Source organism: Podarcis muralis, chromosome 3 (assembly GCF_964188315.1).
Source record: "Podarcis muralis chromosome 3, rPodMur119.hap1.1, whole genome shotgun sequence".
In the NCBI taxonomy this organism is placed as follows: Eukaryota; Metazoa; Chordata; class Lepidosauria; order Squamata; family Lacertidae; genus Podarcis; species Podarcis muralis.
This window is the reverse complement of record NC_135657.1, coordinates 19080139-19104261: the sequence shown is the minus strand read 5'-3', so window position 1 is coordinate 19104261 and position 24123 is coordinate 19080139. Positions and strand designations below refer to the sequence as shown.

The 24123-nt window shown below is 48.7% G+C and overlaps 1 protein-coding gene and 1 long non-coding RNA gene across 3 annotated transcripts in view; one reads left to right on the top strand and one right to left on the bottom strand.

Moving 5' to 3' along the window:
• Positions 1–21524, bottom strand: part of SRF (serum response factor) — a 73962-nt gene extending 52438 nt beyond the window's left edge. Inside the window, exons 1-2 of one of the 2 annotated variants that reach the window (XM_028724864.2) lie at positions 20773–21524; positions 1665–1931 (exon numbers count right to left, since the gene is read on the bottom strand). In XM_028724864.2, coding sequence (XP_028580697.2) covers positions 1665–1931; positions 20773–21354 — 849 coding nt within the window. In that variant the 5' untranslated portion in view covers positions 21355–21524. The remainder of the gene's footprint in view (positions 1–1664; positions 1932–20772) is intronic. The other variant, XM_028724865.2, reaches the window with a different exon arrangement.
• Positions 21525–21705: 181 nt separating this feature from the next.
• Positions 21706–23494, top strand: LOC144327211 (uncharacterized). Its single transcript, XR_013392126.1, has 2 exons — positions 21706–22408; positions 22529–23494. It is a non-coding gene; the product is annotated as an uncharacterized LOC144327211 (long non-coding RNA).
• The last annotated feature ends 629 nt before the right edge of the window (positions 23495–24123 follow it).

Genomic DNA, 24123 nt, shown 5'->3' with positions numbered 1-24123 from the left:
TTGGCGAGGGGCACGGGGTGGCCGGGGGGGGGAGGGAGGCAAGCAGCACCTGTCGCTCTGCACCCCCTCAACCCACCCCACGGTCCCATCCAGGACCGTGCTGCCGAGGGCAAGGCGAGGCTCAGCCCTGCTTCCACTTCGGCAGAGCTCCAGCAGAGTTGACAGGGCACAACTACTCAAGTCCCAGGGAAGGAGGGAGGAGGAGGAGGTAAGGGAGAGACAACTGAACGCTAGGAGTCACACTATATAGGAATCTTTACAGCCAAAAGGAGGCTCGGGTCCATAGACTTGTCCCCTGCCAACACCACAGATCACCGAAGCCAGAATAATAATACTACTAATAATAATAATACGGAGGGGTCTGATTCTCTTAAGTCTTATTCCATAGGAGTAGCTCCCCTATAGGGGGAGGCGCTGCAGAGTTTGGGACTCTTTAGTTTAGAGAAAAGGCAAGTAAAGAGGTGTCACGGTGGAAGCTTATGAAATTATGCATGGCATGGTGGCAGAGGATACAGGAATAGTTTTCTCCCTCTCTTGCAACAAGGGGACTGGTGGGCATCTATCGAAGCTGAACGTTGCAAGGTTTTAAAAAGTACTTCTTTGTGCAGCAAGTGGTTGAACTATGGAACTCACTCCCACAGGAAGCAGGGATGCCCACCAACTTGGATGGCCTAATAATAATAATAATTTATTTCTATGATGCCTATCTGACTGAGTTGCGCCAGCTACTCCTGGAGGCTCCCAACAGAGTATTAAAAACACGATAAAACATAAAACATAAAAAACTTCCCTAACCAGGGCTGCCTTCGGATGTTTTCTAAAAGTCAGATAGTCGTTTATTTCCTTGACCTCTGACAGGAGAGCGTTCCACAGGGAGGGTGCTGAGAAGGCCCTCTGCCTGGTTCCCTATAGCTTCACTACTTGCAATGAGGGAACTGCTAGAAGGCCCCCAGAGCTGGACCTCAGTTTCCGGGATGGACAAGGTGGGTGGAGATGCTCCTTCAGGTCAAAGAGGACCGGACCAATTCATGGAGGATAAAGGCTATCTGCTGCTACTAGCGACAATGGCCGCGCACTGCCTCTGAAGTCAGCAGCAAAATGCCTCTGAATGCCAGGTACTGGGAATTGCAGATTGTTGCTGGTGCCCATGTCCTGCTTTTGCAGGCTTCCCACTGGCACCTGGGCGGCCAGAAGAGGATGCTGAACTGGATGGGCCACTGGCCTGATCTAGCAGGTTCTCAAATCATTCACACATGCAGGGGTGAGTGGCTCTTTCCATGTGGGAGGCTTGAACCTCTGCCGGACGGGCAGAGTCTCTTGCTACTTGAGTCGGCACCCCATGTGATTCGGAACCCTGGAAGATCCAAGGTTCTAAAAGGAGCATGGAGGCCAATTGATGAGAACATCAGGCTTCCTTCCTGCAGATGCTAGGTCACCCTCAACACAAGTTCATCTCCACTCTTCCTCTCCCACACATGCACAATAGACCCACCCAACAAGCCTGAAATCTGCCCACCTGTGCTCTGTAGTCCTCCCAGGTAAACCTTCTCCAAGGTAGAAGGCAAGGTTGCAAGTACAAGGTTCTTCCCGCCCCAGAGACCTGTAGGAATAATTCCCCCCTCCTCCAAGCCCTCCACAGCACGAAAAAGGGTGGGTGTCTATACCTTTGTTTCTCCACTGCTATCTGACTCGGACACCTGATAAGTGAGGTCCGTCTCCTCAAAGCCCGTAGCGCTCATGCGCTGATCAGTGGTTGGGTCTGACCGAGGAGGAGAGTCAGGAGAGTTCAAGCATGTCTGGATCAGCGCTTTCCCCGTCTCGCTGGTGATCATGGGCTGCAGCTTCCGCGTGGCGAACGTGTAGACGTGGCCCGTCTCGCTGGCTACGAGCAGCAACACCTGAGTGCCCGTTAAGGTGGAGAGTTCGTAGGCCTGCGGGGTAGAGAGGAAAAGGAGAGGGTCAAGAACGAGGCGTGGACCTTCACAAGGCCCTGGTTCCCACAGAGAGGGAGCCCAACCTCTCGCGAGAGGATGTCGCTTGGTTTTAGCGGTATTCACAAATAGGGAAAGGCCAGCTTTATACATGTGGTATATTATCGGAGTCCACCTTCTAGAAGATTTGCCAAATGCCCACATCGAGATCCAACGCAGTTCTGCACAAGTTGCTACCTTCGCAATGCTTCTCTAGCCATGATGGTTCTGCTCTCCAGCTATAGTCAAGAGCATGGGTAGGCAAACTAAGGCCCGGGGGCAGGATCTGGTCCAATCGCCTTCTAAATCCGGCCCATGGATGGTCCGGGAATCAGCATGAGTAGGATGTGTCCTTTTATTTAAAATGCATCTCTGGGTTATTTGTGGGGCATATGTTCATCCCCCCCCCCCAAAAAAATATAGTCCGGCCCCCCACAAGGTCTGAGGGATAGTGGACCGGACCGCTGCAGAAAAAGTTTGCTGTCCCCTGGTTAAGAGGAAGCAATGCTTCTGAATACCGGCTGCTGGAAACCACACAAGGGGAGAGGGCTCTTGCGCCTCAAATCCTGCTTGCTGGTTTCCCCACTGTGAGAACAGGGTTCTGGACCAGATGGGCCCCTGGCCCGATCCAACAGGGATCCTTTTCTCATGTTCTTGCTCTTTGGAACAGTTTTCCAAAATGTTTCCAGGGGACGCATGTACTAAACACCTTTCACCCCAGTAGCAAAAGGGGTAAAGAGACTGGCTTGCTTTGTGAGCACCTACCCTCTGCCATCATCAAGAAGACACCAAGACAGCATTATCTGTGGGCATCCTTCCTTCACGTCCAATCAAAGCCCTGGGTGTAGATGTGTTAGTATTTTTGCTGCCTGTCAATGACCAAGGCTGTGCGTACTCCGCAACTGCATTAAGAGAAGGTTCGCAGCACAGTGTTAGAGCACCTGCTTTGCATGCAGAAGATCCCAGTTTCAAATCCCTGGAATCTCCAGGTGGGGCTGGGACAGATGCTTTTGTGGAAATCTGGAGCGCTGACTTCCAGAGACAATAAATGGATCAATATTCTGACTCCATAGAAGGAAGCTTGCTACACTTGAGCGCAGAACCTTGCTCTGGGTTCCAGCGAATTTTCATTTAAAACAAAATATAATTGTAGAGCTGAAAGGGACCCTAAGGATTCTCTAGTCTAGTCCAACCCCCCACAATTCTCCCCACATGGGGATTGAACCTGAAACCTTGGCACTGTTGGCACCACATCCTAACCAGCTGAGCTATCCAGAAGTTGGGTTGAGGAGTTATGCTTGAAAGGGACTGGAAACAGAAAATCGAGCATTGTTCGAAGCCAGACATGACCATAAACAACTTCTAGCAACTATCGGCTGCTGCAAAATGTGATGCTGGACTAAAACAGCTCAGGAATGGTCAAACCATAGGACTTTGGAGGGAAGACGTCCACTTTGCTTTTCACTAGAAGAATCCTGAAGCTCACTAACCAGACCCAAATGCAAAACAGCAGCCTGGAGACACAGCCCGGTGCAAACTGGGGGTGTTTTGAGCCAAATACCTAACGAAAGAGCCCTGCTGAATCAGGCCTAAGTAGTCTAGCATCCTCCCCCCTGACCCCTTTCTAGTCTTCTTTCTCAGCTACAAAGCCTGAAATACGAAGACAGCATCAAATTCACTCTGTAACAAGGGAGGGAGGGGGACAAGAAAGCTTAAAAATAGAGAGCACATCCTGTCAAAAGTCAAGAGTGATGACTGCCCCATCTGATAGAAAGGTTATAGAGGAGAAGGTGAGTGAGGAGTCAGTCCTATGACACCAAACGACAACGATAATGTCCAGGGCTCCTGCAGCAGGACTCTACAGCCAAAACCGAAAGCTTTCCATTTTACCAAGGGCACATCCACACCATACGTTTAAAGCAGTGTGATACCACTTTAAACCGTCATGGCTTCCCCCAAAGTATCCTGGGAGATGTAGTTTGTTAAGGGTGCCAAGAGTTGCTGGGAGACCCGCATTCCCCTCCAAGAGCTACAATTCCGAGATTTTCCTGTGAAGGAGGATTGGCTGTTAAAACCACTAGGGCAACTGTAGCTCTGTGAGGGGAATGGGGTTCTCCTCACGACTCTCAGCACCCTTAACCACCGACAGCTCCCAGAATCCTTTGGGAGAAGAAGCCCTGACTGTTTAAAACAACATCATACGTATGGTGCGAATGCGGCCAAGGGAAGCACAAACTCATTCCCCCCCCCCCACTTGCAACGAGCCAGGCGCCTTTTATCAGGCGTCTGCTAAATGTGTCGCTCTTCTTTATCTGCGGCACTCATTGCTCTTCCCGCCAGCACCACGCCGGCTTCACAAACATGGCAAATTGGGGCCGAGCTAGCTCCTCCAAGGCCTAGCCGGCTGGCCTGCCTCCCTCATTAATAAGTCCTTCAAAACACAAAGGCCAGCTCTCTTACCAAGAACAACTTGGGGGGTGAGAGTGGGAGCCTACTTTGGCAAACAGCCACCCAGCAAGCACGGCAAACATGGGAATGTTGGAAGCCAGCTTCAAATTAGAAGGTCGGGCTACTTTTCCATCTAGCCTACTCTGACTGGCAGCGGCTCTCCCAAGGTCTCAGGCAGAGGCCTTTCCCATCACCCGAAATCTGAACCAGAGTCCAAGTCCAACAAACTCTCCACTTGAAACTCTTGCACCTCTCGTGCTACAACAGCAACAAGAATGTTAATCGCTAGAAACCGGAAGGGGGATAGGACACCAACAAAGGAAGAATGGCAAACTAAATTGTACCAGTATTTGGAATTAGCAAGCAATGCAGAGGCAATTAGGAACCAACCAAACCAAAAATTCCAAACGGAGTGGGAATGTGTAAAAGATTATCAGGGAAAACATTGTTCTCAAATAAAATCCCTGATACGTTCCGAGTAAATTTTGCAAAGTAAAGATCAGATAGGTAAGATATATCAGGTATGTCCAACAGGTCGATTGCGATCTACAGGTAGATCCCTGGGAGGTTTTGGTAGAATCCCAAAGGGATCCCTGGGTCCCTTTCCACTGGTAAATTAGAATCTGGCCCGGCCCCCCTCGCCCTGCCTCCATTGTCACATGATCTGCAGAACGGAAGCCCGGGAGTTTACTGAGTGAGGCTGTTAGTAGTTTCCGCAGCGATCTGTTGGTGAGTGGCTGTTCCCCTTTCTCCCTAAAAGAAGCTGAACAACTTTGACCAGACCCCCTAAAAAAAGGGCAGTTTTTAATTCTGGGAGTAGATCGCAGTCTCTTGGGAGTTGGCCACCCCTGAGATATATTATGTATTAGAAAGGCAATAAGGAAAAACAACATAGTTGAAAAGCGAAAGACAACAGAAGCTGAGGTGGTGGGAAGTCACTTGTGTAGAAATATTGTTATTGTTTGATTTTTTTTATATGTGTACAATATATGTTAAAGAGTGAACGGAATATGTAGACGAATAACCAATTTAAAACTCCATAAAAAGCAATTTTTAAAAAGAAGCAGCTTTTGCACCTCTCCAACCAGAAGACTAAACAAGCAACTACTCTACTGGCTTGTCCATCACTTCGTTTTATGTTTTCTGTATACCTCCTTCCAAGAAACCTCTTTTCAGAGTTTTGATTCAAGTCCCACTTTTGCCATAATATGTGGTCTCGAGTGAGGCACTCCGAACCAGCCCTGCCACTTCACCTGAACTCTTTGAGTTCTGAAGAGGGTGAATGAGAACCATAAACGCCTTTTTTTGCAAATTAAAATGGCAGTACCAAAGATTTGTTAACGTTTTGCAACTGCACTCTATCTTTTTGTAATAAAATGTTAAGCAAAATAGTTCATTTAAATATACCTGATTGTAGCTGAGATGCACTATTTCTTCAGACAAGGCAAAATTAAGTATGCTCAAATTCCAAGGTAGAAGCTTCTCATGCCTCTGCTGCTTATATAGGAACACGGTGCAAGTCAAATCTGATACAATCAACAGGAGTTGCTTACCGCCTTCTGTAGGTGGGTCAACTGCACTCAAGAGCACTTTCTTCTTCCTCTTAAACACAGCCACATCACTAACCAAGCAAGCCGGCAGCTAGAAACCTGGAGGCAGCTTGCTCAAGCATGGCAATTACATTTGGATAGCAGGAGTGGGGAGAACCAATCTTTAAACTGGGGATAATTCAACCAGAGATTCAGGGGGGCAACATTAAATATGCAAGTAGAGAGGTACTGTATAAGGATCATGAAGAACACTTTCCCCCAAACTATTTATGTCAGCCATAGTCAACCCGGATGTTGATGTTGTTGGACTTCCAACCTCCATCAGCTCCAGCCAGCATGGCTAAAGGATTATGGGAACTGTAGTCCAAAACATGTGAAGGACATCAAGCTGATTCGAGTGAAGAGATAGGCCTATGAGCACACACTTTGCTCATTTTCACACACAAGTTTTTCCAAGTTGTTACCTTCTCTGAATAGTCCCATTTATTAATCCTGAAGATGCCCTTCTTTACCCTGGGCCGTTCAACAATTAAGGCATTTTTGCAGGACCCACCTCTTCTGCTTTGGTTAATCTAAACTCTGCTGCTTTTGCTTGGAATTGTATTACTTGTTTCTGTAATTGCACATAAAATGTTTACTTATTTTTGATTGCATTGCTGTTTACAAACAAGCAAACCCGTTAGCGGACAGTTTGAAAATCTAAGGGAATTTCTACATCAAGAACTTCAGATGGATTTGTTCAAACTTTACAACTGTTGTTTGTGCCTCGTTTCTTGTTTCTACAGTGGCTAAATATGTCTCATCCAAAGTTATGGGAGAATTCAATAGTAACTTTGTGGAAGAGCCTATTCCCGACACCCCTAGTTTAAAATGCTCAGGTACCAGGTGCCGGCAAAGCCCTCTGTCGCTGCCAGTCAGAGTAGACAATACTGAGCTAGCTGGAACAATGGCCTGGTTCAGCAAAATGCACTTCCATATGTTCAATGATGTTATATTGCGCCATAATCCAGTATACATTTTAAATATAATGAAGGCATTGTGGTATTATAAACACTGTATTTTCGTAGACTGCCTAGTGGGTTTCTTACCATCAAGCAGTACACAAATTCTGATTAAAAAGGAAGAGTGAAGGGCAGTTAACTGCAGCATTTGTTGACTGGGGCCAAACACTCTGGGTGTGCAGAAGCACAAATGAAGGGTGTGGGCTTGGGGAGTTTCAAGGCCCAGACAAAGAGGCCCAGAGGGGTGCCTTTGGACCTGGACCCAAGGTTCCCCATCACTAATCGGCTGAGAGCCATAATCATAGGGTGATATTCAACTAAGAGAAGACCCACTAAAATTAATGGACCTAACTTAGTCATGTTCATTAGTTTCAGTTGCTCCAGGCATAGCTTAATACAGGCTTCCTTAGCCTTGGCCCTCCAGATGTTTTTGGCCTACAACTCCCATGATCCCTAGCTAGCAGGACCAGTGGTCAGGGATGATGGGAATTGTAGTCTCAAAACATCTGCAGGGCCGAGGTTGAGGAAACCTGGTTTAATACCACCCAAAGCATATAGCAGTGCCTCTTGCCTGACAGTCCCAGTTTTGAAGCTCTGATGTTAAGAAAGCCCAAACAAAGCATGGGCAAAGCCTTCCTTGTTTTTAATCTTATGTACAATGCTTTGCCAAAATCAGGTGCCTTGTCCTTTTTTACTGAATATGGTATAAGTTCCTCTGCTATGCTAACTCAATTGAACAGCCCACTACACCACCTGTACAACAGACAAGCATGTGGAGAGGTTTTACTGAGAACTAAATTGACCCACCTTCTTCTCATATCTGACAACTGAATGAGGCATTGTATTTTCAGCAGTTTCTTGGGTTTTTTTACCCCTCCTCTGTATCTGTGTTTTATTTTTCTACTTTCACATTCCTTTTTCTTTGCCATATCCATTATTTTTACTGTATTCTGTATGTGTTTATGTCAATAAAGTTTGATTTTTTAATGAAAAAATAGGTGTCTTTTTCGTAGGCACATGATAACAACATTCTCAGCTTATCAGAATACAGACTGTAACTAACAAATACCTTATTTACAATTTCCTAACAAGTTAAGATAATGGGAGGATTTCCAAGGCAGGTAACTGCTCAAGGGAACCGGCGCATAGTTACGAGTTTAGACTCCTGGAAACACAGACTGGTACTAGATTGTGATCGCTTGTGAGCAAACATGTTCTAGTTATTAAAAGGTTCTTATTTGTTACTTCCTTCCTCTAGGAAACAAACTGAACGAGTGGCAAGCCTGACTGAAATAAGCAAAGACCCACAGAGAAGCAAGTTCAATTAAAATGAAGGGTCTCACAAAGGGCACAGTTAGCAAAACTTTAAATTCAATCAGGCTAAAACCCAACAATTTAACACAAGAATCTCCATGTGGTGGGATTTAAATCCAAACACCTTGGTTTAATTGTGTGTGTGTGTGTGTGTGTGTGTGTGTGTGTGTGTGTGTGTAAAACATTTTGCTATATTATAAGGGGGGGGGGTCAACTATACATAAATTTCTGCTTTTGCCAATTATCCTGGTACTGCAGACAAAGTATATTTGCATCAAAGTACCTGCAGCATCTTTTCTGACCTTTCCAGGCAGCCAAAGCCACACTCAGTAAAACTCCAAAGACCCAAGCATCTTTCAAATGTGCTGCAAGGCCTTGTTCGTTAAGTGGGCTTTCATAATGATCAATGTCAATCTGGAGGAGATGGGGAGTTGTAACATTTTTAAGGGTTTTCTTTCGACTTCAGTTCCCTTTTCTTCAACTGGGCATTCAGTTCCAATCCCACAGCCCACTCTGGAGAACGGGAATTCCCTTGCAGCCCATACTATCGCAGAGTTTGAACTGAACTAGGCCCCAGGAGCCCAGCTGTCACAACAGAGGCTTTTGCAGGGAGACTCTGGCGGCTGAGGAGCAGGACCCTCCCCAATTCCTCCCCAACTCCCAAACCAGATAGCAATCGGGACCACACAACTTATCCCTCAGATAATTTCTTCCTCCATCCAAATCCCTTCCCCTGCCAGTTCCAGTAACCTAGCATACACAGGAGTAAACTAAAAAGTCAGCCTAGGTTTTTTAGGGTGGGCAGATGCCAAAAAGGACAGGCAGAAAAGGAAATTTCATGACACAGCTTTTAAAAGGACAAGAACTCTGACCTGATACTTTAATTGATTTTAAGAACTCTGTCCATTTCTGCATCCAGCGACTATTATGCACATATTTTAACATTTCCTCTCATTGCACCTAATTCTTTTTCCTAATATTTTCTAAAGCTTGCACTGTTTATACCAGCCTTCCCCAACCTAGTGCCTCTAGATATTGCTGGACTATAATTCCCATCACTCCACTGGCTAGGGCTGATGGGAATTGCAGTTCCATATCTTAAGGGAGCTGGGGAGAGCTGTTTTACACATTCCCCTGGCCTCTGCCTTTCTTACATGCTTCTACAGGCCCCTAGCCCAGGATCTGGCTTCTAATCCGCAGGCCTAACACTGTAGGAGCGCCACTCCTCCAGAGGTTTGGGATTCTTTTTTCCCTAAATCTACTGTATTGCCATGTTTATAAATATCGTGCGCACACCCCGGTCCCAGTCTCAACATTCTGCGTACTTGGCACTGGAGAGTTCTCCTTCAGGAAGGCTCTCAGAAAACAATCAACCCAGCACATTGGCACAAGGTGTGGCACCAGTGTGGCCCTCCAAAAACACTGTTCCCGAAAACAAGACCTCCCATGAATTCTTGCTACCCAGGGTAAAGCAGAAAGATGTGTCATCTTGCTCAGCTACGGATTTGGCTTATCCAGACAGAACACAACCAGCCTCTCTCTCTCTCTCTCTCTCTCTCTCTCTCTCTCTCTCTCTGTGTGTGTGTGTGTGTGTGTGTGTACACACACACATAGTTTTCGGGAAAATTCACCTTCTACAAAAGAAGGAGGCTCTAGCCTAGAAGCCACAGTCTTATCTTGCAACCCCCACCCCTAAAAATGTCAGAGGACTGCTTCTGATTACACAGCAGGGAGGGAAAGGTACTTCGCACATGCTCAGAAGCATGGTCAGCTTTCCTTCACTTGTGAAAGAAGTTCCAATTAGTATCCAATTAGACAACGGTTTTCTACCTGCTGCATATGCCAGTCTCCTCCATACAGTCTGCACTGGTTAGCTTGTGATTCGCTACCTTATCAAACCCACTCAATGCCAGCTACCTGCACTAGGGGGCAAGAAATCTCACTTCGGAGAACCCTTAAGAAAGGCAAACCACGCTCTGTCTTCTGTTATCGTGCTTGGGCAGTTTGCAAGCAAGAGTCAAAGCTCACTGCTTTTTTCCCCTCCCATCACCACCAAAATCAGACACAGCACCAAACCGGACCCAACCATAATCTCCTATGAGGACCACAACAGCTTTGCTCTCCATCCAAGTCACTTGCTTCAGGGGGCTTTGTTCATCCCTGGGCCAACACAATGACAGGAGGAGGAACTTACTCAGGGGAAACGGCACTGCAATTGACAGCTGAGCACAGGCCATCAGTCAGCAAGAGGAAGCGGAGTCAGTAGAGCTTTCGGAACGTCAGCCAAAGTCATCACCAAGCAATATGCCACAGCCTGACCTCTCTTAGATACCACGCCGACCTCCCGGGCGGACTTGCCTCCTCGCAGGTGCCCTTTACCCCCACCACCACTGACAAGGTCAGAGAGCAGAAAAGCAGCAGATCGGGGAGTTAATTGTCAAATCCCGCAGCTAAGGCTCTCCTCCGGCCATTGCACAGCTTGGGTCTGACAACAGGAGGAGAGCAATGCTGGAAGAGGAAAAAGGTCCAGCCAGTCTCATTAGAGCTCAGTTGGTCACAGTGCGGTGCTGACAGCACCAAAGTTGCGGGTTCGATCCCCAGAAGGAACAGTGGCATATTCCTGTATTGCAGGGGCTTAGACTAGATCAGCCTTTCTCAACCTGTGGGTCCCCAGATGTTGTTGAGCTACAACTCCCATCACCCCTAGCTAGCAAGGCCAGAGCTCAGGGATGATGGAAGTTGTAGTCCAACAACATCTGGGGACCCACAGGATGAGAACCGCTGGACTAGATGATCCTCAGGGTCCCATTCAACTCTATGATTCTCTGATTCTTAGTCCAGGAAGCTGTAGGCAGGTAGGTGCCTTGTGGAGTCTCAAGGAAAACAGCCCTTCCCAGCAAGTTGTGTTCACAAGTACGGCAATGAGGTTCTTTTTGTCTCTCATGCCTACCATTAGCTGTTCACAGAGCTATCCTTTATCAACGATCCCCTGAGTGGTGGGGAACATAAAGGTAAAGGGACCCCAGATGATTAGGTCCAGTCGTGACCAACTCATGTGGCCAGCATGACTAAGCAACTTCTGGCGAAGCAGAGCAGCGCATGGAAACGCCGTTTACCTTTCCGCCGGAGTGGTACCTATTGATCTACTTGCACTTTGACGTGCTTTTGAACTGCTAGGTTGGCAGGAGCAGAGACCAAGCAACAGGAGCTCACCCGGTCACGGGGATTCGAAATGCCGACCTTCTGATCGGCAAGTCCTAGGCTCTGTGGTTTAACCCACAGCGCCACCCGCATCCCTTTTGGTGGGGAACATGCAGCCCTCCAAATGCTATTGGGACTCCAAACTCCTGCCAGTCCCAAGCAGCGTGGCCAATGGTGGGAGTTACTGTGCGTTGTTCTGGTCGCCTCGCCTCAGGATATCGAAAAGGGACCAAAATGATCCAAGGGGGTGTGGAGCGACTCTGATTTAAAGAAAGATTCAGAGTTTGGGATGCTTTTAGTTCAGAGAAAGAGGCGGCATGGCAGAAGTTTTTAAAACTATGCACAGCACAGAGGTAGAGGAGACTTTCTCCCTCTCTTAACACTAGAACTTCTGGACCTTCTGCTGGAAGATTCCGGATGGACGAAATGAAGTATTTATTTGCACAGGAGAGAGGGAAGCTATGGAATTTGCTCCCACGGAGGGAGCGATGGTCACCAACTTGGATGGCTTTTAAAGAGGATTAGACAAGTTCATGAAGGACAAAGGCAATCCATGGTTACTCGCCATGATGGCTATGATCTGCCTCCATGGTTGGAAGCAGTAATGCTTCTGAATATCAGTTACTAGAAACCACAGGAGGCAAGAGTGTTCTTGTGCTCTGTCCTGCTTGTGGGTTTCCTAGAGGCCACGAGGAGAAGAGGATGCAGGAGCGTCTTATTTGGTCCAGCCAAATATGAAATGGGTCAAAGTTCCCCACCCCCATTCTAATTAACTTACAGCGGCCCTTGCCTACATGGTGCCCTCCAGATGTCTTGGACTGCATCTCCCATCAGCCTTGGCCAGCGCACATATGCTAGCTGGGAATGATAGGAGTTATAGTTCAAAACATCTGGAGGGCAGCAGGTTGGCAAGGGTTGGCCTCCAGCAGTAAATGCAGACCAACGCACATCCATGCATCCCACCAAATTCAAGGCTGTATTTGCTCACGTCTCTCTTGCTCCAGAGCACCAAGGCTAAAATGCAAGAACAGTTTGTCTCCTAAAGAGCAAAACAAACTGGGTGTTCAAGAGAGAATGCAACACTGGGAAATGCAGGTTCTTTGTTTTTTGCCCAAAGAACAGAGTAAATCACATATTCTGTCCAGCAAAGGGTAACTGCAGCTAACACTTTGCTTAAGTGGCAACTTCGGGAAGTATACATATAACACCACTTGACCCCCAACTGAACCATTTCAGCAGCCTCAAGATCTCTATGAGGATTTTACCAAAATTCAACTACCCTATCAAAGAATAAAATGGGACAAGGAGCATTGAAATGCGTCAGAAGACTGGCTTTCAAACCTGCATCCCGGTGACAAACGCATAACAATGCAAAATATATACTAAGAAGTCCCCAAGCATGGGGAAAGCAAGATGTGCTCAGCAGTTGAAGCCTCTAATTTCATTATCATTGTCACCGCTTCTCTGCAAACAGCTTAATAGACAAAGCGCTGGAGACAACGAATGCCTTGAGCTACAGAAAACCAGCAGAGTTAGCTGCAGATCCTGGCAGAATAATTCCATAAAGAAAAGGGGGAGGGCGAGTGCCTTAAATGCTTTTGCGCACTGCTTGCTGAACTGACCTCTACAGCAGCAACACTCCAGGTGACAGAAAGCCACAACCAGAGCAGGGACAAGCCAAGGAATGCCTGGAGGACAGCAGGTTAGTATCAGGCGAGATCTACCTGGCTGCACAACTAGGCTACTTCACACTGAGCAGCCACTCCAAGTTCTCCTGAAATGATGGCCCAAGGTGTTGTAAACAAAATCCCATATAGTCACTTCTAAGAGGTTTATTTTTTTTAAGAGCAAAGTGCACATGTGTGCATGCACATTCACAATCCCGCAAACTCAATGCAACTCCGTTGTCTAAACAAAAGGCAGTTGCTTGGTGCATATTCTGCAATGCACAGAAGCAACCCTGCAGCAGCCAAGATGGGCAAGAAGAGTCCTTGGGAATCTGAAATTTTAAGACGCTGATTTATGTTCTGCCCTAACCGTCTAGGGGTTATGGCTATGCCTGGGCCCAGGCCCTCAGAGCATTACTTGCGAGTGACGTTTCAGTTGCAGCAAGGCAATGCTCTTATAAATAGACAAAATAAACAAACATAGAACAACAAACAAAGTTAAGTAATGATGCTGACAAGGATGCAGGTTCTGCTCATCTCTCTCACTTGTCAAAGCCCCCTTTGGCCATCCCTTTGAAACGTCAGGCTTTGTTGGGAAACAAGTCCTGAAAGAGAGATCAGCAGAATCCAGTTGCCATGTTTTTCACCCCACCCCCTCTGCTGTTCCTGGGCACACAGCAGATCTAGGAGTTTGAATCAAGCCCCTGGTGGGGAGGACTACAGCTCAGGGCCTTGCCTTTGCATGCGGGTCACAGGTTCGATCCCTGATTTCTCCAGATAGGACTCAGGGGGTCCCGTTTGAAAGAGGTGCTGCCGGCCAGTGCAGGCGATGCAGAGGTAGACGAAACCATGATCTGACTCTAGGCAGACCTTCACACACAGAGCTGGATTGCAGCTTCCCGACTCCCCTTGAATTCTTGTTTGGCCAGACTGCTGGCAAAGTACTGCAGAGAGCGGCAGAGTGCTTCAGTCCGCTCCATGGCCATGGCCACAACCAGAGAGCAGGACAGCTGAGGGAGGGAACAGAGCCTTTCTTCAACTTTGTCCCAATGGCAAACAGCTGCTCCAGGCTTCATTTCACAGCAGCGACTCAGGGGGAAGGCAAGACCAGCTGTTGGAGAGCTTCTCAAATGGCAGCGGCGTGTGCAGAGGGCCCGCAACCACACAACACATTTGGCCCAAGGGTGCTGGCCTAAATTCTGCCATTTACTCGGGAGAGGAGAGCAGAGGAGATGATGAAAGCCAGTGGCTGGAGGGCCATGTGTTAGATGAGAAAGAACAAACCGAAGCTCGGTGCAGACAAGATGTGGCGTGCGGCATTTGGGACATTCTGCTGCCCATCTTGGAAGAGTCAGGTCTACAGCTTTCAGGGGTGGTCAGATCCAAAGCTCAGGGGATTCTGTGCTACAAAGCTGGTTTCACTGGCTTCAAAATGGATGCAACAGATGCACCCCCTTTCTTGGAAAGAAAACACCATGCCACAATTAGCCCTACGTCAGTAACATCCAGATTCAGACTACTACAGGGATGAGGAACTTGTGGATATCATTGACTCCAATTCCCTGGTCAGAAACCAGGGATAGAACTGGAAGTCCACCTCTGGACTACCTTCATGTGCTACAATGAAGCTGCCTCCAACGATTGTTCCAAAACTTTCACGGGAGCTGAACACAGCAGTCAGATTATAAACAAGGATTCACTGGTCTGGTTCAGACATATTTCAATTTAATAAGCCAAGGTATTCATGTGCCTGAAGCCAGTGATCCCTTCCACTGTACGTGACTCAGATTTTCCAAGTTAGTCCATCATATTGGGAAACTACAATTACCAGGTTCAGAACAAACCAAGATCCTAAACCAACTACAAACCATGGGTCAAGATTCTGGTTTGCTGCAATTGAGGAAGCTCTGGAGTCGAGCTGCAGAGCACCTGCCTGGCGTGCAGAAGGTCACAGGTTCAACCATCAGCATCTCCAGGTAGAGCCGAGGGTGTTACCTGCCTGAAACCCTGGAGAGTCAGGGTATAGACAATACCGAGCTAGATGGACCATTGGTGTGACTCCATGTATAAGGTCGCTTCCTCTGTTCCTGTAACTGTAGTTTCCCAGCTCAGGTATAATTAATTCACCTGGCAAGCCTTCAATCACGGCGAGTGGAGAAGGAACGGGGGCGGCAGGTGCTGGCAGAAAGCTCAAGCGTAACTCAAGTTAAGTCAAGGAATACCTGAACTGAATCATGGTAATGAACCCACATTAAAAGATCTATGTACTGGCTTTGGCCTGTAACAACATGGGGTCAGAGTATCTGAATGACCAACTGTTCCTGGCGACTTAGGTCTTCACACAAGACACTCCTGGGATTAAACCTTGTCTGTGATGCTGCCCCATTTCTTGAACACCCCCCACCGACATGTTTACGCAGCATCTCCGCTGTTAGCATTTAGGAACCCAGCAAAATCTGTTTAAATCTTAGCTTTTTAAAAAGAAGATAAAATGGTTTGCTAGTTTTATCTTACTGGTGTTCTACTTTTTGTGTGTGATTTTTTTTGCCATTTAAAATTAATTTTAGTACTGTTTTGAGTTGCAAGCTGCCTTGGAAAACACAGAGTGGTATTCAACTATGTTTTACTCTGAGTACACTCACTGAAAATTCATGGGCATGGCTTAGCTAGGGCCATTAATTTTAACAGGTCTACTCTGAGAAAAACAGCTGAATACCACCCATGTGGTGGGAAAGTAGAGGCAGAAATGCTTTAGGCATTACTCTGTCAATCATAGTAGCTGAATGGAGCCCTCTAGGTTCAGATTATCAATGGGGGGCAGGGGGGGGGCTGCTGCTAGGGTGTGCCTGGATGACCACTGGTGGAGGAGGTGGGACAGGTTGCTGGATGAGATTAAGTCTTGATCTGATGCAGCATGAGTCTTATGCTCAGAAACTACAATTATACGAGAGAGAGAGAGAGAGAGAGAGAGAGAGAGAGAGAGAGAGAGAGAGAAGAGAAAGGAGCTGTAGCAATCGCTTACAGATTTCAGGCAAAAAGATACCACTCCCTTTTGGGGATTTGTCACTGTTTCCTAATCATTGCTCATCAGGAGACATTCACCATTAAGTTGGGGCATAGAAGCCAAGCTGCAAAACACACCAGTTTCCAAACTTATCAACTTCCAAACAACTTTAAGGATGATGGCTTCAAGATGCTTCAGAAAATCTGTGAGCCACCTTCCTGGGCTACAGTTTGCTAACGTAAAGTTATTGCTGGAGCATAGCTTCCAATGGCCATGCTGACTGGGGCTGGTAGGAGCTGGAGGTGAACATCTGGAAAGCCACAAGTTCCACATCCGTGGTTTAAAATAAGAGATGGTAGAGTTTACTTTTCACTCTTTCCACTGAACCAACTCCTCTACCAAGCCCAATGGTCAGGGTTTATGGGAGTTTTAGCCAAACAGCATTGTTCCACCCCCCTTAAAAGGCAGGGAAGGGAACAATTGTCATTCTCTTTGAGCAACTGCTTGAGTGGTTTAGGAAGAGTTGCACTTGCACATGATGTTTCTATGGGTGTGTACCCTTTGCCTTTAAAAAAAATTATATTTTGCAGCTCAGGTAAAGATGTCTAATACTTGGGACGGGGCTCTAGGAGTGGGAACACGTTCAAAACACTTAAAACACATGCAGAATGTTGGGACTTTCCTATATATACTGTGGAGTTGTTGATCAAAAATAAAGCAAGCTGCGATTTTATTTTATGCAGTTATATCTGGGCTTTTCTTCCACAATGAAACCTGAGGTGGTCACCATGGAGCTCCCATCCAGACCTGCATAGCTTCTGGAAGGGGGCTGAATGATGCGTTCTCAAACCACGCCTTCATCTGTAATCCTAAATAAATTAGTGGATTCTAGAAACTCTCAGTAGAGAGCAAATGGCACACTGCCCCACTACCCTGAATCAGCCTCTACCTGCCTGCCCTTTTACTACCAGTCCAGTGGATGCTGCTGCATGTGAGCTAGCCCACAAGTCTATCCTCAGCCAACCCCCACCTCAGCCTCAGCAACCCCCTTTTCCCCTTGACATCTGGTGGGAGGGTGCCACTACCAAGAAGGCCCTCTGCCTGGTTCCCTGTAACTTCACTTCTTGCAGTGAAGGAACCACCAGAAGACCCTCGGAGGTGGACCTCAGTGTCCAGGCTGAACAATGCAGGTGGGGACGCTCATTCAGGTATACAGGGCCGAGGCTGTTTAGGACTTTAAAGGTCAGCACCAACACTTTGGATTGTGCTGGGAGCCAATGTAGATCTGGTGTTATATGGTCCCAGCGGCCACTCCCAGTCACCAGTCTGGCGGCCATAGGGGAGGAGAACAGGGGCAAATGTAGAATGACTTGGCTGCATCCCTGACTCTAGCTCCACCTACTGCTGGCCTTCCTGTCATACCCTATGAGGTTCAAATGGCACAGCAACCACTGTGAACAGTGCATACATGAGCCCTTGGTGCACGCTGCATCCTTTTCTTCGGCCTGCCCAGCAAGTTTGTAGCAAACAAGCCTATGACTCACCTGAGGAAAATAAGCATCTCCCCAGGCAAAAAAGTTATAGCACCATAAGCCAATACAGTCATACCTCGGGTTACAGACACTTCAGGTTGTGTTTTTTCAGGTTACGGACTGCCGAAACCTGGAAGTACCGGAACGGGTTACTTCCAGGTTTCGGCGGCAGCGCATGTGCAGAAGCGCAGAACTGCAACCCCTGCGGGTTGCGAATGTGCATCCCGCACGGATCATGCTCGCAACCCAAGCGTCCACTGTATATGTAAGGACATAGCTAAAATGGGGTAAATTAATGATTTCTGTGTGTTGACAAAGATGGAGGAACAGAAGGAGTGAGAGAATATTAACTGGTATGGAAAGTTCTGCACCACTGTGTTTTTAAAAGTCTGGTATTGACACCTCAAGCATCGTAATACCTCCCTGAAAAAGAGCGGGCGATGTTGATGGTTTTAACACAACCAAGAGTCTCAGGGTTACCTTAAAGACCAGTAACTGAATTGTGACATAAGCTTATGGCACAATACAGCTGCCAAAGCTTCATACAGGCCACAATTTGGACTGCTACAGGTTGTCTGGACTGCTTAAATCCTAGTCCGGCAACCAAGATTTGAAGAGCTCAGCTAGATCTGTCCAAAGGCCCATGGCTAGTCCAGCATCCTGTTTCTCACAGCAGCCGGCCGGACGCCTGTGGGGAAGCCTGCAAGCAAGACATTGGCGCAACAGCACTCTCCCCACCTGTGATTCTCAGCAAATGGTATTCAAAGGCATGTTGCTTCTGACAATGGAGGCAAAACACAAGGCAGTGTGGCTAGTTGCGTTAACTTCCATGAGCTTGTCTAAATCTCTTTTAAAGCCATCCAAGTTGGTGTCCATCACTACACCCTTGTGGGAGAGAATTTCATAGTTCAACTTTCTTTTGCTCGCCCATTCAGTTTTAACTGAGTGGCCCCAGGATCTAGTATTGCAAGATGCATGCATACTTTTATAAAACTCTATGGCCCTATCCTTATCTGCCTCTTCCTAAACCAAAGTTGTTTGCGATTGCTCTTGCAGCATCCTATACAAATTCAGATAAAACACTGCAGTGAACGGGGAGAACTGTGCCATCCTCAAGGGAACAAGAAGAAAATGATTCTGCTAACCTAAAACCCAGATTTAAAAGCAAAGGGAATAATTCAACATCGGGCTGTTCCAGTCCCATCTGCGCAACCATTTCAGCTTACCAGATGGCATGATCCCTCTCTGCTACCCCACACATTGTCCTGGAGATTATTCCGACCCCAAACCCAGCCAATTTCAGGGACACATAGGGGCAGGGATAGCCCCACTGCACAAACGGGAGTCCCTGTGTAGGGCTTCTGTTGACAGGGTTTGTTAGATGAATCTTAACCATAGTAGCTAACAAATCATTTTTTAAGCTTGAGATGTAGCTCAGTAGGTAGAGTATGAGACTCAATTTTAGGGTCTACATGACCCTCAAGGTCCCCTCCAACAGCATTAAAAGTTATTAGAATCATAAATAACTTTTAATGCTGTTCCTAAACAGGAAGAAAGTTTAAAAAACACACATTAAGGGGCAAGCCTGTCTCAAGAAGGAGCCCTAACATTTAAAAGTAAAGGTACCCCTGCCCGTACGGGCCAGTCGTGTCTGACTCTAGGGTTGTGCGCCCATCTCACTTAAGAGGCCGGGGGCCAGCGCTGTCCGGAGACACTTCCGGGTCACGTGGCCAGCGTGACGAAGCTGCTCTGGCGAGCCAGCACCAGCGCAGCACACGGAAACACCGTTTACCTTCCCGCTATAAAGCGGTACCTATTTATCTACTTGCACTTAGGGGTGCTTTCGAACTGCTAGGTGGGCAGGAGCTGGGACCGAAAGACGGGAGCTCACCCCACCACGGGGATTTGAACCGCCAACCATGCGATCGGCAAGCCCTAGGCGCTGAGGACTTACCCACAGCGCCACCCGCGTCCCTAAATCAAGCTTTAAATCAGGGATGGAGAACCGATAGTCTCTGACCCCTGACAATGGGCTGGGATCGATGGAAATCAAAGTCCATCCTCATCTGGAAGACCACAAGTTCCTTATCCCTGAGTCAAGCCTGATTCACCCACAGCACAAACCTATGTGGGTCTACTTGGCTGTATGTCTCTCTGTAGTTAATGGGGGCTTACTCTCTAGTAACCATGTTTAGGATTGCAGACTCAGTTCCCAACAGAGGCTCAACTCTGTACACAGTGGGGAGCGATCCCTATTTAATTCTATAGGACTTTCTTCTGAGTAGACAAGCACAGGATGGCACTGTGATTCTTGCCCTCAAAACTAGAGGGATCAGCAGAGGAATCCCACCAGGGGACTGGCTGGAGTTTTGTTTAGTTCCAGGCTCTGGGTCAGCCTGTCAGTTGCACCCACTGCTACTTTACAGGGAAGCAAACACCCAGCACACCCAAACTAACACGTGCATGTTGAAAGCCCAGCCCCACTGAACTCAATGGGGCTTCTTCTGCACGAGGTAAGTAAGGGACAGGGGTCTCCAAGTTTACCTACTGATTTGCAGGCTCGTGAGGGGGGTGGGGAATCCCCTGTTGCAAAACACAGGCGCACCTTTCTCCCCCGAGGATGCTGCAACGGATTTGCCCCGACCTCTCACCCGAACGCAACCCGGGCTGGGAAAACATCCCAGGTGACCCCTCCGCTGCATTCCCCCCTTTCCGCGATGCATTTCGAAGTGAAGGGCTCGCGCAACGACCGGGGGGGCGGCGGGAGGCCTTCCTGGAGCTGAATCCGGGCCAGAGCGGGGCGTGCCTTTCCGGTGCCGGGGCTGGCTGGCTAGGCCCATGGCTGGCTCCCCTTCCGGTGTCAATTGCCCAAGACCCAGCCAGCCCGGAGCTGCTCTCTCCAAAGCCGACGGTTGCATTGACTCGGGGCGCTCCGACGGAGCACGTGCAGCTGAGACAACGGTGCTTCCGAGCATGTCAAGAGCTCCATCCCCTTTCTACAGGCAGAGGAGCAGCACAGGACCCCTATTATCCAGAAATAACCCCCCTTACACGCGATCTGCCCTCCCCCCCCCGCCCCGGTTACCTTCTTCATGATGCCCGTCTTCCTCTTGCTGAACGTGGTGTATCTCCGCAGCTTGTTGTCGATGAATTCCATCTTGATCTTGACGCGGCCGCGGGTCTTCTTGCCCGGCTTGGCGCCGCTGACGGCGCCGCTCGCCCCGCCGTAGCCCCCCGCCGCTGCAGCCGCCGCAGCCGCCGCCACGGCCGCCGCCTCGGGCCCCCCCACCACCACCCCGAGCTCCATGTCGCCCAAAGTCCGCTTCACGCCGCGCCGGTCGCCCACCAGCTCCTCCTCCTCGCCAGACTCCGAGTTGCCTTCGCTGTCGCTCGCCGCCGCCGCCACGGCCGCCCCTAAGTCCCGGTCGCGCTCGAAGCGACCCGCGGCTGCCCCAGGGCCGCTCGGAGGGCCCGTCCCGTTGCCCGGGCCGCCGCGCACTCCCGCAGAAGCCGCCGCCGCCGAAGAAGAAGAAGCAGCGCCGCCGCCGCCGCCGTTCGCCCCGCGGGACAGCCCCGCGCCCGGCCGGCCCGAGGACGTCCTCGCCATGCCCATGACCGAGCTCCGGGGCAGGGCGGCAGCGCCGTTCCCGGCCCCGCTGGGTAACATGGTGCCGCCGCCGCCGCCTCCCCTCAGCGCCAGTGTGGGACGGACGGGTCGGGTCAGGCCGGCGCTGCCATGGGCCCCGGAGCCGGCAGGCTGGGCCCGGCCCCCTCCGCGCTCTCGCTCTGCCCTGCCGCCGCCGCCGCCTTCGCCCGCCTCGCGAGCCTCTCGCTCACGCTCCACGCAGGACCCGCGCCGGCCCGGGGAGCCCCCTCGCTCCCTCCGCCTCCTCCTCCTTCCTCGCCGCCACCGCCTCCTCCTCCTCCTGCCGCGCTGCCTTTCCCCCCATATAAAGCGATACAATGTTGCCTTTTATGGCGAGGGCGCTCCTTATATGGTGCGAGCCGGCGCTTTGCATCTATTGGCCGACCCCTCAGCGGCGGCCGCGCGCCGTTGGCTGGCGGGGGCCGGGCTCGCCTCGCCGTTGGACGGGGCGGGAGAGGGCTCGTTTGCATACATTCCAAAAGAGCTGCGTTCGCCGAGACGTCACTCGGAGGCGCAGCTCTTAAAGGGAAAGCTGGGCGGCGCTACTCCCGAGCAAAGAGGAGGCGGGGCAGCAGCAGCAGCAGCCGCTGCCTGGGAGGGAGGGAGGCGAGGAAGGAGAGCGTGGATTGAGCAAGAGAGACAAGGAGCCGGGGGCGGACGGGAGGCAATATCCCCGGGGGCTCAGCAGCTGAGAGACTGCTGTATCAAGGGGGGGGGGAGGAGAAGCCCTGCGTGTTTACTCGCGAGTAAGCCCACCGAGTTTCATGTTCTTTTTTTTACTCACAAGTAGGTCTTGGAGGCTAGATCGGCACGTGCACCGACGGGCGGGGATGTGCCATGACATATAGTATGTATATGAAATGAAATGATCGCAAATCTCTTTTCTTTCTTTCTTTCTTTCTTTCTTTCCCCTCTACCTAAGGAGATCCAACTAAGTGAGGGGGCGCATGGGACTGAGAAGCAGCTCCTCGCCAAGGGCTCAGTCGGAGCCACCAAATTTCGGCTGTCAAATTTGTCCAGATACACCTTCCCTCTCCCCCCCCCCGCGCCGTTTCTCGCTCCTCCTGGATTTGAGGTAGAACGTGCCTGCCGCTGGAGGCTCATCAGATGGTTTGAGGGTAGCCCTCTAGTTCACACTCCCAATATATGGGGTTGGACTGGAGAAACTCCAGACAGGGGTGGGATGGGTTAGCAGGCCTGCTGCTCACCACACAAAAATTTCCCTGGGAAGAGTGGGATTGTTGCATCGGATCATTTATGTCCAAGCTACTCTTCACACCGCCTTCCGAAGTTTCTCTCCAAATGAGAAGTATTCAAAGTTGAGAATCTCTGCACTGCCAAGCGGCAGAAGACGAGAGAAAAGTTTGGAACAGCGAAAGCAAGAAGCAGTGGCCAACAACAGCATCTAGCCCTTATTACAAACAAAACAAAACAAGAGTATCATACAGTGGTTTATGATATAATATCAGCAAGAGAAAGCAAGGTTTAAAGAATAGGCACAGGAGTGGATCCCATATAGATGCAGAGCTGAGTTTGCTTCCTGGCTGCAGCTAAAAATGGAGATAATTAGTGACTGGAGGCCTATCAGTCCTACATACTTAAGGAATCACTGTTCAAGTGAGTTCTGTCCCTGGGGATTAGAGTTGTGCAAGGATGTTAATCATCCCAGTGTTCTTAGGTAAAGAAGAATGGTTAAGCTTCCTACCTTTGCAATATAGGCATGTCCCCCCTCTTTACTCTCCATCAAACTTAGAGTCTTTTTAGAGTTGACACCTTGCAACTTTGGGCAGTCTAGCCATTCACCACAGGAAAAAATGTGGAGGACTTAAAGAGGCTTATTCTGATGATAAGGCTACTTAATAGCTACTCTTACAATATTAATCACAGGGTAGGAAGCATACTCCCAAATGCAGCATTATTTATAATCTCAGCAAAGATAGTCTGTTCAACCCACTGTATTATCTAAATAGATAATGCTCAGAAATATTTGATTTATACCCTGGTGCTTTTGCTTTGAATTGCTTTATCTACTTTTATAATTGCATACAAAGCGTTTTACTTTTTCAATTGTATGATTAAATTGCTGTAACTCACCCTGGAACCTTAGGGAGAAATGACGAATAATAAATCATATAAATAAAAGACGTATCAATTCACATTATCTACGATGCATCGTTCATACTAATTTTTTGGGATTTCATTTCTTAGAAATAACTGAGAGTGAATACATAGAAAGATATAAATAATACACCAGTCATCGATATAACTTGTCTTATGATGTGTCTTTTATTTAAGAATATAAATCACTATAAGCTTCTTTTTTGGGAAAATTTTAGGAGATTATGTGGCCTAGTTGTTGACTGGTATTTAAATGGCTTATAACACTAAGCCATGGTTTGTTTTAACCACTGTTTGTTCCACAAATCACAAGTCATCCTGCAAAAGGGCATACAAATCGTGGTTCGTTACTCCAAAGCTTGGTTTGTTTTTCAGCTACTCTTGCCTTTGCCGCTGCAACTTACCATCACTTCTACTAACTCTGGGGGCATTAACCTTTTAAGGCTATGGTTACCAGACATCCCCGTTTCCTGGGGACAGTCCCCGGATTTACAAATCTGTCCCCGGACAAAATCCATCCCTGGAACGTCCCTGGATTTCATTTAATGTCCCCGGATTTGTATTTTAAGTGTTGTAGATTTATTAGTAGGGAATGTTGCGTGATTGCTTTAACGGCACAAGACACATCATATGGAGACTCCCAGTGAGGCAAAATTAAAATTGAAATACTTT